This window comes from Gobio gobio, assembly GCF_949357685.1.
Source record: "Gobio gobio genome assembly, chromosome: 23".
NCBI lineage: Eukaryota > Metazoa > Chordata > Actinopteri > Cypriniformes > Gobionidae > Gobio > Gobio gobio.
In genome coordinates this window covers 45,670,811-45,686,521 of record NC_137119.1, presented here as the reverse complement: position 1 = coordinate 45,686,521, position 15,711 = coordinate 45,670,811, and the positions used below count along the sequence as shown (strand labels likewise).

At 40.0% G+C, this 15,711-nt stretch overlaps 1 protein-coding gene across 1 annotated transcript; it reads right to left on the bottom strand.

Annotated features, from left to right (window-relative positions):
• Positions 1–9,564: 9,564 nt before the first annotated feature.
• LOC307119305 (uncharacterized protein) lies at positions 9,565–15,466 on the bottom strand. The gene is made up of 3 exons (XM_079805510.1): positions 14,496–15,466; positions 9,834–9,896; positions 9,565–9,754 (listed from the first exon to the last, which is right to left on the bottom strand). The coding sequence occupies exons 1-3, from the start codon at positions 14,677–14,679 to the stop codon at positions 9,633–9,635; spliced, it is 369 nt and encodes a 122-aa protein (XP_079661636.1). The 5' UTR covers positions 14,680–15,466; the 3' UTR covers positions 9,565–9,632.
• Positions 15,467–15,711: the final 245 nt, after the last annotated feature.

Here is a 15,711-nt window from a genome sequence, read left to right as displayed (position 1 = left end):
CAATCATTTGAGATGAGCAAACCAGTACCGCCACCCCTCCCAATCGGGCGTGGGGTGTGTGAAAAAGTGAAATTATTTGAGAGCTGCAGGAGTGGCAGTGTCTTCGGGTTTGATCCAGGTTTCAGTTAGAGCCATGAGACTGAGACATGAATGAGCGGAAATAGATGGAATAAAGTCTGCTTTGTTTACAGCAGACTGGCAATTCCACAGACCAATTGGAATGGACATTAATGTAGCAGAGGAAATAGGTACACTTTGCAGATTATTCGGATTGCGTCGCCTAGAATGTAACGAGCGTGACTTACGGGTGTATGTGATAATGGTAGCAATTTGGAAGCACATAGTGAATAGGGGTTAGAGAAATAAACAGATGAAAACACAAAGTGGACAAAGTAGAAGGAAAGCTATACTCAAGTGCCTTGTCGTGTCCTTGCTCGAGTGGAGTCGCGCAGAGTAGAGTCGATGGTCTTTACACTAGTGTTGTTTTCGTCAACGAAAAGTATGACTAAATATCTTCGTCAACGAACCTTTATAACGTGACGAAAACGAGACGAGACGCAACGTAAATGCTGGTCATGTGACGATGACGAATAAAAACGAGACTAAATGTGGTTCACAAAATAAAAACTATGCTAAAATGTCTCTTCATTTTCGTTGACGAAAATGAGACGAGACGAAAAGTCGTGTTTTTATTTTGCAGTATTTCTGTGCGTCTCATTCAGGGGCTGCATCAGGGCGCACTGCGCAGACGCAGGTGACATCACTCTCTTCAAACCCCACTCGCGCTGCATTTTAGCAGATTTAGCTCCGGTGAGTGAATGAGATGGTCGGGCAGTCGGGGTTCGTAAGCACTATTCGGACGGTAATTGTTTGTCCAGCGGTCGTAAGGTGTTTTCATCATTTACAGGAGCTTATCAGTGCTTTTATTGTCGTCTTAATGCAGAATATCAGTGTTTTTCTCCCACCACCCGTGTAAAAATCTCCGGCCGAATGACCTAACTGAATTACTGTTTGACAAACACCAAGGTCGTGTGGTGCCATCTGAATCCACATCTCTGAGTTTTCAATCACTTCAGAATTCACGGTTTATATCCTTTTTGGCCACTGCAGAGCACCGTGCGGTTGTGCTTCGCTGTTATTTGGAAGCATTTTAAAGATCTAGACTTGTATTACTGAAATATTGGCAAGTATTTACAAGAGCAAGATATTTCATCACCGCTCAAAAAAAGAAAGAAAAGCACATAAACATTTGAAATGGGCCGTTATAACGGCAGCAATTATAACTTATATGTTAAAATAACTGCAGCATTATGATTGCCTCATAAGCGAATAAGAGGCTATATTCACTTATTTCCACTCATTTCCATGTGGAATAAAATTACATCCTTTATTTTGAGATAAAATACAAGACAGAAAAACATTTTAACTATAATGTGGGTCTAATTTTAAACATATTTAAATAATTAAATAATAATTATATTATTTTCCTATTATTAAATTAAATATGCATTTATTCTTATTAAGACATTTGGAAAAAATTTGCATTACATTGAAGTGGAAAATAAAACGGGTGTTGTGGAAAAAGATGGGGAGAAATGTGGCCACAAATATCACAGGAAAAAACACCACAAACCTTAAGAGACATCTCAATGTTTTTATTTATTTTATTTAAATGTATGTGTGTGTACTTCTAACATGTTTAGTTGGTAAAATAAATATGTTGTAACTTCAAATCAGAGCGTCTTCCGTGTCTGGAATGGATGTATTCTTGAGTCTATAAGGTAACAATAATATAATAAGATAACATTGTTTGAAATGGGTTTGGCTAAAAGAAGATTTTGGTTTTCTCTATAATACGTACTTATACTATATTGACTGGGTTAAATAGAATTGCATTACTAAAAAGAGACTAAAATACAATTTTTCATTGACTAAAACTTGACTAAAACGTCATCAGTTCTCGTCGACTAAAACTAGACGAAAATAGTCATAGATAATTCTGACTAAAATAAGACTAAAATGCTCAGACTTTTAGTCGACTAAAACTTGACTAGACTAAAAAGAGTATGACTATGACTAAAACTAATAAAAACTAAAATGACAGCTTGACACAAAGACTAGACTAAAACTAAAATTAAAACAGGCCGCCAAAAACAACACTACTTTACACTCTTCGGTCTTCACACGAGGAGGCTGAACGCTCCCGCTGACGCTTCCAAACCAGTGTTAATGAGCGTATGAAATAGACGCTAATCACTACACTCAGAACAGGTGAGGACACTTTTGTAATTCGCTCAGACAATCAAGGTAACAGCCTGTCAATGGCTCAGCTCCAAAACGAAACTATCACTTACTCGTGCGAATATCCAGAGATAATATTTGAGTGCCGACGGCTAAAACAGCACTGGTTTTAATTCAAATACAATTATCTTAGCCAGTAAAATTATAAATCCACAAATAACTACAGAATCCAAGGACAGTTGCCAAATCCAAGGACATCCAAGGACAAATAATTACAACACCAAGGAAAGTTGCCTGTCAGCACGTCTTGACACAGACATCAGAGCAGCTCCTGAATAATCTGGATTCAAAAGCACAGAGCAACTAAAACACTACAATATCCAAAATCACTCCTTGAATATAGAGAACTGATTTATCAAATGTAGGAAATTGTTATAACTTGATTATCATTCATTCTTATTTTAATATTGAACATAAAATCATTCTTGAAGGATGTGTCTGATGAAGAGGCAAGTGATGTTTGGCTTGACCCTTGACCCTTGACCCTTCATTCCCCCCTTTTAGACCATATGTGGGGGTCCCATACCGCCACGTCTGGTCTACAAGTGAGGTCACTACGGAAGGTCAAGTGGTGACGCATGTTTCCCTTTAGGGTCACAATTGTCTCTTCACCTCATCACGGACATGCTGGCCACTAAAAAGACCAGTCCCCGTTTTGAGGCTCTTTTACCCCTTCCACTCACAAACAAGGCCCCAATGTTCTTCTTTTCTCAAAACTCCTGATCAACATACTGATAACGTGCTTTCTCTCATTGAGAGGGGAACAGACAATATAGTACAATAGTATTCATACAATTCTTTAGGGTTTCAGTAAAAGGAAATATAAAATAAAATAAAATAAAATAAAATGAAAGACAAATCCATATTTAATCTCTGGAAGCCGGGCTAAACGAGCACTCACTGGTGCTGCATTTCCATCAAGTTAGAGGTGTGTGATGCCTCTAAAATCTGAACACATGACTGAAATTTGCAAGGTTAAAGTGACCAGAATGATCTCAGCTGACCCTTGAATGCCAATCTTTAAGGTGTTTCCTGGCTCTAAATTTATGCGGTATGTGGTGAGCGGTATAGAGGGGCCAATATTAGGGCAGGGGCTGCTGTGTCCAGTCTTGACCTTGGCCCCTACGAAACACAGCTTCCCCTCCCCACAGTGATGCTGCTGGCCTCACAGACATCTGCCTCACCTCTCATACACACCTCACATAAAAACACCCCCCTTTTTGGAGGTGCCCCAATGGCGGTGACCCCCATTGGCTTAGGTTGTCCTCCGGCCTTTCAGAATTTTGAGGGGGTCTCTGGATAATTTAGATAGTGACTTCAGCCAATTTGTCACTTTGTCTCTGCCGTCAAGTCTATAACATTTACGCCTTCCATTTTTAATCAATTGACATTATTAAATTTAAGCCCTCAGTTGAATTTAGACAATGGTTTTAACCCATGATGGACGGCAATCTTTAACTTTACAATTCCACTTTAACTAATCCAGAGAGTAATTCAGATCAACATCATAAATGACAAAAGTCGTCATAACAGACAGAGCTAGATAAAAATCCATTTAAAGCTCATCCCGTGTTCTGGATCATCTTTTCACCAGATTCCTTCAAAATGATCAGTTTCTCTAAAGGTTGTCGTTTACCTTAACCCATCTGTAATGGTCAAATACTCATTCCAGAGGTTAATGACACCCAATTAGGACAGAACAGTTCTAGGAACACATACAACACATACAAAACATAAAGTGCAGTCACACCCACACACACATTAAACATGAATTGCTCATTCTCAAATTTTGCTTTTAGTGTTTACTCAAATTATTATTTAAACTGAGCTTTTACGTCTGCTTATTATTAATTTGTCTCTACAAAAGTCAGCTGGATTGTTTTGGTTCTGATATCATTTCTTTGTTTTGTTTCAGCTTTAGCAGGGCGATAACAAATTGCACCATCCCTGCTTCCACAAGCAGTCTCTCTCGCTCTATAACCTTTTTAACCGTCTTCTAAGACTTTAACTTCAATGTGAAATTCATCTCATACCCTTTTAAACACTGCTTTCCCTAAAACATGTCTTATTATTTTCAAGTGATGCCATGTGCTTTTACTCATCAATATCTTCTATCATCTGTGGCACAGGCTCAGATATCAGCCTTGAGCTGGTTTCGAAAGAGAGAGACTTCTATGCATTCAGTACTTGTCACTCTAACACAGCATAAGACTTGGCTAGAGATCACATTTGTTTTCCAATAAACATCAGACTTCACACTAGCTCAGCGTAAGACCTGGCTAGAAATTAAAATTGTTTTCAAATAAGCGACAGACATTTTCCTTTTAACTCTATCCTTTGCCAGAATTGACGGTTCCAAATAATCATAATTTTATATTTGTCTTTTGCCCATAAAATACATTTAAACTTCAAACATCCAAATTGAGTCTGAGTTACTTCCAATTTTAACCCCAGCACCAGAAATGACATGGTGGGGCAGATTCAGATAAGCGAATTGTTTTATTACAGCTCTGCATGAGCTTATCTCTTGAAACCAAAACATCAGCTTCTAGGGTTTTTAGCTTTTAACCATATTCTCCTACAGTGTTTTTACCAACATCCAGTCAAATAAACTTTATCAGAATTTTTCACGAGTCATTTTAACATTTTTATCATTTAAACCCTCTATGTCCAGAGCCTGATTAACGCAAAGGCAAACTAGGCACGTGTCTAGGGCCCGATTGGCGGGATGGGGCCCAGACAGAGGGACAAAAAAAATAAAAAAAATAATAATAATACAATTAAAATGTACAAATGTCCTATCTACAATTTATTTCAATATTTATTAATTAACTAAAAATAGTGACAATGTTTATTTTAACCATAGACTGTTACATTACGTCACATTAACGCCAGCCCATGACTGTATTTATTATAATCAGGTCAGAGCGGGACAACAAAGCTAGCCGGCAGGTGTTGTGAGTAGGCTAACATTCAAGATGCTTTCGGGTGCGGCAGAACGTAAAAAGAAAAAAATGAAGAGGAACAAAAGAAGAGACAGCGGGGGTCTTTATAGAAGTTTCTGTCGGGCAGCCGTCCGCCAGCTGTGAACCTGCTCGAGTCAGCAGAGCCAAAGGCCGAGCCATGCCCGGAGACACGGCCCGAAGACGCGGTGGAAGATGCGGGGGAAAATAAGTAAAACAACATTTCCGTGTCAAGTTTTATGCTGCGTTCACACCAAACGCGAATAGAGCGTCTGGCGCGAGTGATTTCAATGTTAAGTCAATGGAAAGGCGCGTTTACGCGCGTCTGGAGGTCCCGCGGCGCGGAAGGCACGTTTTGCGCGGAACGCAGCATTAAGTTACAAGAAAATCTAATTCAAAATGATAATAAAAGATAAAAACAAATGTAAAAAAAAGAAATAAATCAATAAAAAAATAATGGCATGGCCCTACTTTACATATGATATAATAATCATGTATGGCTCCCATAATTGTACAAAGTCCTTTATTTTACTCTTGGAGATCCAGTCCAATACACTCTGAAAGTTCTTATATCCATTGTTTTATAGAAGGTGCTTCCATGCTCTTCCAGTTCAGCAATGGCTCTTCTGGCATGTAACAATCCAAAGTCCAATAGTCTAGTGTGTTTCTTTGTTTGTGAGAAACCTGTAGGATATATTCCCAGTACACAAAGTTTGGCACAATGTGGTATTTTAAGATTAAACCGTTCTGACAAACATTTTATGACATCCTTCCAGAACTTCTGTATATCAGAACATTCCCATAGACAGTGAATTAGAGTTCCTTTATAATTTTGGCATTTTGTACATATATCAGGAATATTGCTAGACATATGATTGAGTTTTTCAGGTGTTATATAAACCCTTGTCAACCATTTATACTGTAATAATTTAAGCCGCGTGTTTATGATTTGTTTTTGCGCCTTTAAACATGCTTCAGTCCATTCAAATTCCTCTATTTATTCTTGAATGGCTTTCCTCCATGCGTTTAATTTGTCTACAGCAGACTCTTTAGAGTTAGACATTATTAAATTATAATATTTTGACAATTGGCCCTTTTCACCTCTTTTTTCAATTATTTCCTTAATTAACGACAGTTTGGGAATGTACATAATATCTGTAGACCTGGAAGACATAAAACTTTTAAGCTGTGAATTTTTTTTAAAAAATGTTTTGAGGGAATCTGGTGTTTATCACACAATTCTTGAAATGTAAGAAGTATACCATCCATATACAAGTCTTTAATAGTCTGAATACCTTTAGTTTTCCATAGTTTAAATCCTCCATCCTTATATTTATTATTATTTATTGTTTGACAGTTTCTAAATGGTCTTGATGAATGTGAAGGGGTCATGTTTGCCTTCTTGTTCTTAATTACAACATTTATAAATGTTGTAAGCTATTGTATTTTGCAGAAAATCTTAATTACAACATTTATAAATGTTGTAAGCTATTGCATTTTGCAGAAAATCTTAATTAAATGTGTTTATTAAATGTAAACAGAGCAAATAAGATAAACTTATTTGCTCTGTTTACATAGTTTACTGATACCTATTGGTTATTTACTGGTACTACAGCCTTAACAATGACACTCCCAATGGATGAGGATAACTTAATAGCATTTAATAGAGCCATGTAATGACTTATAAATAATGAATATCAAAAAATAGTCTGATGGACTCTTTAATATACAACACAACCAATTTGTAACCAAAGACTAGGCTATGTAAAATGTGAATTCACTTTTATTAGTAACTTTGGTAAGTTTCAGATTTCAATTCATAAATAACATCGATGGAGGGGGGCCCAAAAAATGCAGCCTGCCTAGTGTAGTCCATTTATTTAATACGCCTCTGAGTATACCCCATTTCCCCATTATATGTACTTACAAGTAATTTGCCCACCGGCAACTATAGTTACCGCTTGGACTTTTTTTTCTTCTTCTTGAAATCCTTTATTTGGTTGTCTGCTTGTGTGTCATTAAGATATACAACATGGATAATATCTAGAAAAATTCTTACAGAAGGAAAATGACAACTATACACTGCGGCAACTATAGTTGCCGGTGGGCTTAAAACAATTAACGGGGGCGCAAAACTCAATCTCGCCTAGGGCAACCAAAGAGCTAGAGCCGGCCATGGGACAAAATAATATAATAATATAATAATATAAGAGGCCATGCATTCCAGAAGTGAATATAACTAGTCAGCAGAATTTTAATGAATCAAATGAATATCAATCACCTGAAGCCATGAATCTGAGAGAGCTCAGGTGTGGCAAACCTCTGGATCATCGTACTTTCCATCTCTACTTCATCTGCAGATTTAAATAAGATGGTGAGATGGTGGTCCAGTGGGTTAAACCATGGAACTGATACACAGAAGGTTGCTGGTTCGATCCCAGCGGTCACCACCAGTGTGTCCTTGAGCAAGGCACTTTACTCCATGTTGCTCCTGTAAATCTCCATCCATTAGCCCAAAAACTGAAAACTAATGACGTGGTCAAAAGGAATTCTGCGTGTAAGCCTTTTCAGCCTTTCGGTGAAGTTCTTTTAATTTATTGATATCTCATTTTAAATCTGACTTCATTAATAATTTTATCTGACTCCAATTCTAAGTGACTCCATAAAGTGTGCTACATTTAGAGTTTATCAGCTGATTTGAAGATTAGTTGCGATTTAATTTAGATCGTTGATTTTCTTTATATCTTCCTAGTTTTTATATTCGTTCATCGAGAGACCCTCAATCGCATAGAGACAGACGCATCCAGACATTGCGCGCTCACGGACACAAAACGGTTTCTTCTGTGATTAGTCAGAGGGTGTAGAGTGAATATTTTACCTTTAAGTGGTTGCACATGCTCACTCAACAAAAAGTGTAATTTTAGTAATATTCACGGACTACAACGTGCTAACCCAGCGATAGTCAGAAATCGGAATATCGCGTACGCTGCGCTCCATGCTTCAGTCGTACCGTCATCGGTGTGATCTATCATAACCCTAGATTTTGCGGTAATAAAGGACTCTACATCGATCCATACTAGAATAACGATTTCGGAACCATACAAGAGAAATCAAGATTAACATTTATTTTGGCCAGACAGGAAAAGTAAATACGTAAACAAGAATCCATGGTACACAACTGATCAGCGTAAAAACATAAAACACAATTGCAAAGCAATATGAAAATAATTTAAAGGAGTCATCATGTCTGGCACATCTACATGCAGTTTGCACGGGGGGTCTGATTGCAGAATATTCCCCCAGAGAGTTAGAACATCCAGCCTTCAATACTCCAACTAGAACAAAAGGTTTGTAAATATTTGCAACACCCCCACCTGGTTTTGGGGGAGTGGATCAGATATCTTTGAAGAGACTACTCAAAGGAGAACTGAATTCTCATTAGTTTTCCAATCTTTCTAATACTACCAGTGACTGCAGTGAAACTGGGACCATTTTACCATTCGCACTGAGACCTTTAAAAAGACATCAAACATGAAAAGGATAAAACAATAAATTTACAAATAACATCATCACTGATATATCTGCATTTGGTGACTTGAAACCAGGACAAGGAGAGGGCAAAATGGGGAGGGGGGAGGAATGTTTGTCAGGGTGTTGTCACAGTTTCTGTGAGATCTTTTCCTCAAGATTAGTGACTTTTATTGTTCAACTGCTGAGGTATGTATCTCAGCTTTTGTCTTAGCACCAAAACCGACTCTTACACTCCAGGGGGATTGTCCCTGTAATAAGGGTAAGTCGCTTTGGATAAAAGCGTCTGCCAAATGCATAAAATAAAAATATATAAGTTAATTTCTCTCTTTTTCTTTATTATCAGATGTGTATTCATCTCAGTTATTACAGCACCTGTGGGCGATTGTGGCCTGGATTCATGCCTTACCTCTGGTGTGTCAGATGGAGAGGAATCACTGATAAACGTGTTCATCACTTTTGGTGGATGTGACCGGAGGTCATTAAAGCCGTCAGGGTCTTGTTTAAGTGAAGTGAAGTGAAGTGAAGTGAAGTGACATGTGGCCAAGTATTGTCACCCATACTTGGAATTTGTGCTCTACATTTAACCCATCCAAGTGCACACACACAGTAGTGAACAAACATACCGTGAACACACACCCGGAGCAGTGGGCAGCCATATTTCTGCGGTGCCCGGGGAGCAGTTGGGGATTCGGTGCCTTGCTCAAGGGTTTCACCTCAGTCGTGGACTCGTGGTATTGAGGGTGGAGGAGAGCGCTGGTTATTCACCCCCCCCCCACCGACAATTCCTGCCAGACCTGAGACTCGAACCCGCAACCTTCCAGTTACAAGTCCGACTCTCTAACCATTAGGCCACGACTGCCATGGACTGCCAAAAGGTGTTGTGTTGCACGGCGTCTCCGCTGATTCCAAACCGCTGCGCCCGGGTTCATCTTGTCTTTGTCTTTCAAATAGAGGGATTTCTGCCAAAAGGGAATAAAGGATATTAGAGATTGTTGCATTCACAGCAGTATGGACGCATGAATGAGGATCATTATTTACCGGTTTTGTTACTACATCTGATTCGTTTATTGATGTCTGAATGCCCGCATACTGGACCCTCACCTGCAAGAGACAATGTGCATAAAGGAAAAGCTAAAGCGAAATTGCTTCAATAATATAATATATATTTAATATTTTACAATACATTATTATAATATTTTACATTATAATATTATTTATGATTAATATAACATTATATAGATGTTACACATTATATAGTGTAAAAATTGTGTAATAAAAATATAATATTTTTGGAAAATGTTATTATAATACAGTAAATGTTTAATAATATATTATATTGTGTAATATTATAAACTATATTTAATATAATATGTTATCATAACAATCACAATATAACATATGCATAGTGTAAAATATTATGTAAAATGTTATTATCAATAATATATTGCTAATACATAAATTATATAATTTGTTTAATTGTTATTATAATAAAGTGAAAGCTAAAGGGAAATTGCTTCTATTAATATTATACTATGTTATATTACACAAAATATCTTAGAATATTTTTATGAAATATTATTACAATAGTATGAAATATTGCTATATGTCAAAATGTGTTATTATACTTAAAAATATGAAACCCTTTATTTTAGGGATGTCCCGATCAGGTTTTTTTGCCCTCGAGTCCAAGTCATTTGATTTTGAGTATCTGCCGATCTGATACTTCTATAATACATAAAAAAAGAATAAAGAAGAGCGAAAAAACAGATCCAGGATGTTCCTTATTTTTATTTAATTCACCTTATATTAACATTCAACAACTCTGTTAACAAACAGAGCACTTCTGTGAGGTAGCTTGAACAATCAAGTAATGTCACGATAAACTGTAGGAAAAACAGAAGATCCAATAGCAAGTGCAAAGAAATGTTTATTAACAGATACTCAGAACCACAGTTCGTGCACAGGCTGAAGTGAGTGGTAGTCGCAGACAGACTCAGAGAAAGATAGTAGCGGGCAGGCTCAGTGTCTGGTAATCGCGGGCAGGCTCAGTGAAGCAGGGACCACAATGGGCAGAGAAGGTCAGGCAGAAACGGGAACGTCCATGGGAAAATACAGACTCCTGGAAACCACCGTCCTGGGAGACGGAGAACAAAGGACAGAGACCAACCCGGACAGCGTCTGTAACGAACTGACAAACAGGACACGCAAACACACACGTTAAATAGAGCGCTAACGAGGAACCGCAGCTGCTGATAATAATCAGTGCTCAACTCAACCACGCCTCAACAACAAACACACGAGGGCAGGTCAGTGAACCCATGAACCGTGACAGTACCCCCTCTCCTAAGAACGCCTCCTGGCATTCCCAGGAGAACCTACCTGTAGATTGTAATCATCTATCAGGGAGTGATCCAGAATGTTCCTAGCCGGAACCCAACTTCTCTCCTCCGGACCGTAACCTTCCCAATCCACCAAGTACTGGAATCCTCGTCCCCTCCGCCTGGCATCCAGAATATGACGAACCGAATAAGCTGGTTCCCCATCTATAAGACGCGGTGGGGGAGGAACCGGGACCGGCAGATTAATATGAGAATGAATAACGGGTTTGATTTTGGACACATGGAAGACGGGATGAATTCTCCTGTACGCAGGAGGAAATTTGAGGCGAACTGCCACCGGACTAATGATCTTAGTGACAGGAAACGAGCCAATGAATTTAGGTGCTAGTTTATTACAAACGGATCGGAGCGGAATGTTCTTAGAGGAAAGCCACAATTTTTGACCAACGACGTATACGGGAGGCTTCAGCCGGTGGCAGTCAGCCTGAGCCTTGGTGCGTGCTCCTACATGAAGAAGAGTCTCACGGGCTCTTCTCCATGTGTGAGGACACCTCTGGATGAAGGCATGAGATCTTGGTTGGCCTAAATCTTGGTTGGCTCTCTCGCTCTGACCGTTACTCTGGGGATGAAACTCAGATGATAAACTTACAGTCGCTCCCAATAATCTACAAAACTCCTTCCAAAATTTAGAAGTAAACTGAGATCCCCTGTCAGAAACCACGTCAATCGGGAGGCCATGAATACGAAAAACGTGATCAATGACAGCAACCGCTGTCTCCTTGGCTGACGGTAATTTGGGCAAGGCAGTGTGCCGCCTTCGAGAATCGGTCAACTACGGTTAAAAACACTGTATTGCCCTGTGAAGGAGGGAGACCAGTAACGAAATCTCGCGAGATGTGAGACAAGGTTCTCGAAGGGACAGGCAGCGGTTGAAGACGACCATCGGTGGAACCATTCGGAAGTCTTACCACTAGCGCAGACTGAGCAAGCCAAAACAAAATCTCGGACGTCAAGAGCCATACAGGGCCACCAGAATCGTTGCTTAACCAAAAACCTGTTACGAGAAACTCCTGGATGACAAGCCACATTGGAAACATGACCCCACCGTATAACATCTGACCGTAATCCCTCCGGCAAGAATAATCGGCTCGGTGGACCTCCGTGCGGAGGCGTTACCCCATCTAAGGCCATGCGGACCTTCGACTCAATCTCCCATGTGAGTGAAGAGACAACCAGTCTCTCAGGTAAAATACACTCGGGAGTGGACGGGCGCTCGGAAAAATCAAAAATACGAGATAACGCATCGGGTTTGATGTTCTTAGAACCCGGACGATACGAAAACGAAAAATCGAAACGACCGAAAAAAAGAGCCCACCGAGCCTGCCTGGAGTTCAAACGTTTGGCGGATCTGATGTATTCCAGATTCTTATGATCAGTCCAGACGATAAAAGGCACCCCCGACCCTTCTAGCCAATGACGCCATTCCTCCAATGCCAGTTTTACTGCCAACAACTCTCTGTTACCAATATCATAGTTACGTTCGGCAGTCGATAGGTGATGAGAAAAGAACGCGCACGGGTGCATCTTATCGTCCGCGGCGGTCCGCTGGGAGAGCACTGCACCTACCCCCACCTCTGACGCGTCAACCTCCACCACAAACTGACGTGAAGGATCAGGGGCTACAAGGATGGGAGCTGAAACAAAGCGGCTCTTGAGGTTGGAAAATGCAGTCTCAGCTGGATGAAACTGGATTAATACCGAGGGTATGGAAGTCAGCATATGTCACTCCTTTATTAAAGAGTGACCGATCAAATCCAAACAATTATAGGCCAATATCTAAGCTATCTGCTTTAGCCAAGGTTCTAGAAGGACTTATAAGTGACCAGTTGAAAGACTATTTTGAAACAAAAAATATTTTAAATGATTCACAGTCGGGTTTTCGTAAAAAACACAGTACCGTTACTGCTACTATGAAAGTGTTAAATGATTTTATAAGTGCTATTGATTCTAAAGAATATTGTGCTGCTCTATTCTTAGATCTTTCAAAGGCGTTTGATACAGTTGACCACTATGTTCTGTCACAGAGATTGGTGGATATTGGGATGTCTTCAAAGGCTGTCAAATGGTTTGGCAACTATTTGAATGGCAGAACACAAAGTGTATATGTTGATGGTGTGTCCTCAAACTCATTACTTATACAAAAAGGTGTCCCCCAGGGGTCCATTTTGGGTCCCATTTTATTTACTATTTATATAAATGACTTGTATCAGAATGTAACAAAAGTAAAGTGTCATTTTTATGCGGATGATACGGTTTTGTTTTTTTCTGTCCCATCCTTGAAAAATGCAATAGAACATCTGCAATCCTCTTTTATAATTATTCAGAAGAATCTTAATAAATTGCGACTTGTATTAAATGCAGATAAAACTAAAATGATGTGCTTTTATAAATCGAGGAAAATAGAAGATGCTTGTCAAATTGTTACACTAGATGAGAAAGTAATTGAACGAGTATCAGTATATAAATATCTTGGTTTCCTTTTAGAAGAAAATTTGTCTTTCAAACAGCATATAGAGTGTTTAACAAAAAAACTTAGAGTAAAGTTGGGGTTCTATTATAGAAACAAAGGCTGTTTCTCTTTTAGTACGAGAAAAACACTTATACAAACAACATTTTTGACAATGCTGGATTATGGTGCTATTTTATACATGCATGCAAATCAATCTTCTTTGAACATGTTGGATTCAGTAAATCATGCAGCACTGAGATTTGTAACTGATTCAAATTTCCGTACTCATCACTGTAGCTTGTATGAGAGTGTGGGTTGGCCATCTTTGCACAATCGCAGGCTGGAGCACTGGTATACTTTCTTTTTAAGGCCATACTTTGTAAATTGCCTTCTTACTTATGTACTCTTCTGACTCCAAAAGTCACTGCGAGGAATTGTAATCTTAGATCATATGGGCAAATCATGTATGATATCCCACGAACGCGAACTGTTTTCGGTGAAAGTGCTTTTAAAGTTTTTGCACCTTTTTCCTGGTATACATTGCAGAAACAGCTCAAATTTGAGTATCTACCGACAATGACACAGTTTAAAACTAGGATAAAGGACTATTTGAGTACTAAATGCACATGTGATGTTATTGAGTGCTGCTGGTGATTTTGTTGAGATGATGTTAAAGTGTTAAATGTCTTCTTTCGGTTATCTGTGTGTATATGTATTTTATTTTTCTGCCGTCTTGACCAGGACTCCCTTGAAAAAGAGATTTTGAATCTCAATGGGATTATTTCCTGGTAAAATAAAGGATAAATAAAAAATAAAAATACTGTCGGGCTTGGTCTTTTACTGGGCACTTACTGGTAATGTCCAGACCCTCCACAGTACAGACACAGTCCCCTCTCACGCCGATGTTGTCTCTCCTCCCGGGAAAGCCGAGCACTATCCACCTGCATGGGCTCATGATCGACAGGGTGACTGACCGCACTACCTGGGAAATCTCTGGAACTCCAAACTCGTGACTGGACGTGAATGATCCCTTCATCGTTGTAAACGAGCATCCACTTGGAGTGCTAACTCGATCAAACCGCCAAGCTTGTCCGGTAACTACAAAGTATAAATCTCCTCTCGTATGCGGTCAGCCAGCCCATGCAGGAACATGTCCCACTGCGCCTCCTCGTTCCAGCTACACTCCGCTGCCAAAGTGCGGAATTGGATGACGTAATCCGAAACTGGCCTCCCCTCCTGACGCAGATCAGCTAGGTGACGGGCCGCTTCACGTCCCGCCACTGCCCGTCGAAGACTTGTTTCATCTCCAGAGAGTGTAACGAACGAGGTGCAACAAGGATGGCGGTTCTCCAACACCGCTGTCCCCCACAGTGTCGCACGTCCAGATAGTAGCGTCATGACCAAGGCCACTTTCAATGTTTCTGACGCAAATGTCACAGGTTGCAACGATTAAAAAATATGTCACACTTTGTTAGAAATGCCGGACAGAGATTAGGCTCACCGGAATATCTCTCTGGTGTCTGTATCCTTGGCTCATGTTGACCACTCGCGGGAGGAAGCTGGGAAGGGACAGGCGGTGTGGGTGGCGCAGTGGGTGTCGATAGATGTTGTACCTGGGTAGTAAGCTCGGACACCTGCTTCACCAAGGCCTGTACCGCCCGAGCTGTTGCAAGAGCTTGCTCGTCCTGCTGGTCCATCCTGAGAGCGCTCCTTGTAAGATAATCCTGCAGATCTGTTGCTCTCACTGGATCCATGTTGGTCAGTTCGTTCTGTCACGATACACTGTAGGAAAAACAGAAGATCCAATAGCGAGTGCAAAGGAATGTTTATTAACAGATACTCAGAACCACAGTTCGTGCACAGGCTGAAGTGAGTGGTAGTCGCAGACAGACTCAGAGAAAGATAGTAGCGGGCAGGCTCAGTGTCTGGTAATCGCGGGCAGGCTCAGTGTCTGGTAATCGCGTGCAGGCTCAGTGTCTGGTAATCGTGGGCAGGCTCAGTGTCTGGTAATCGTGGGCAGGCTCAGTGTCTGGTAATCGCGGGCAGGCTCAGTGTCTGGTAATCGCGT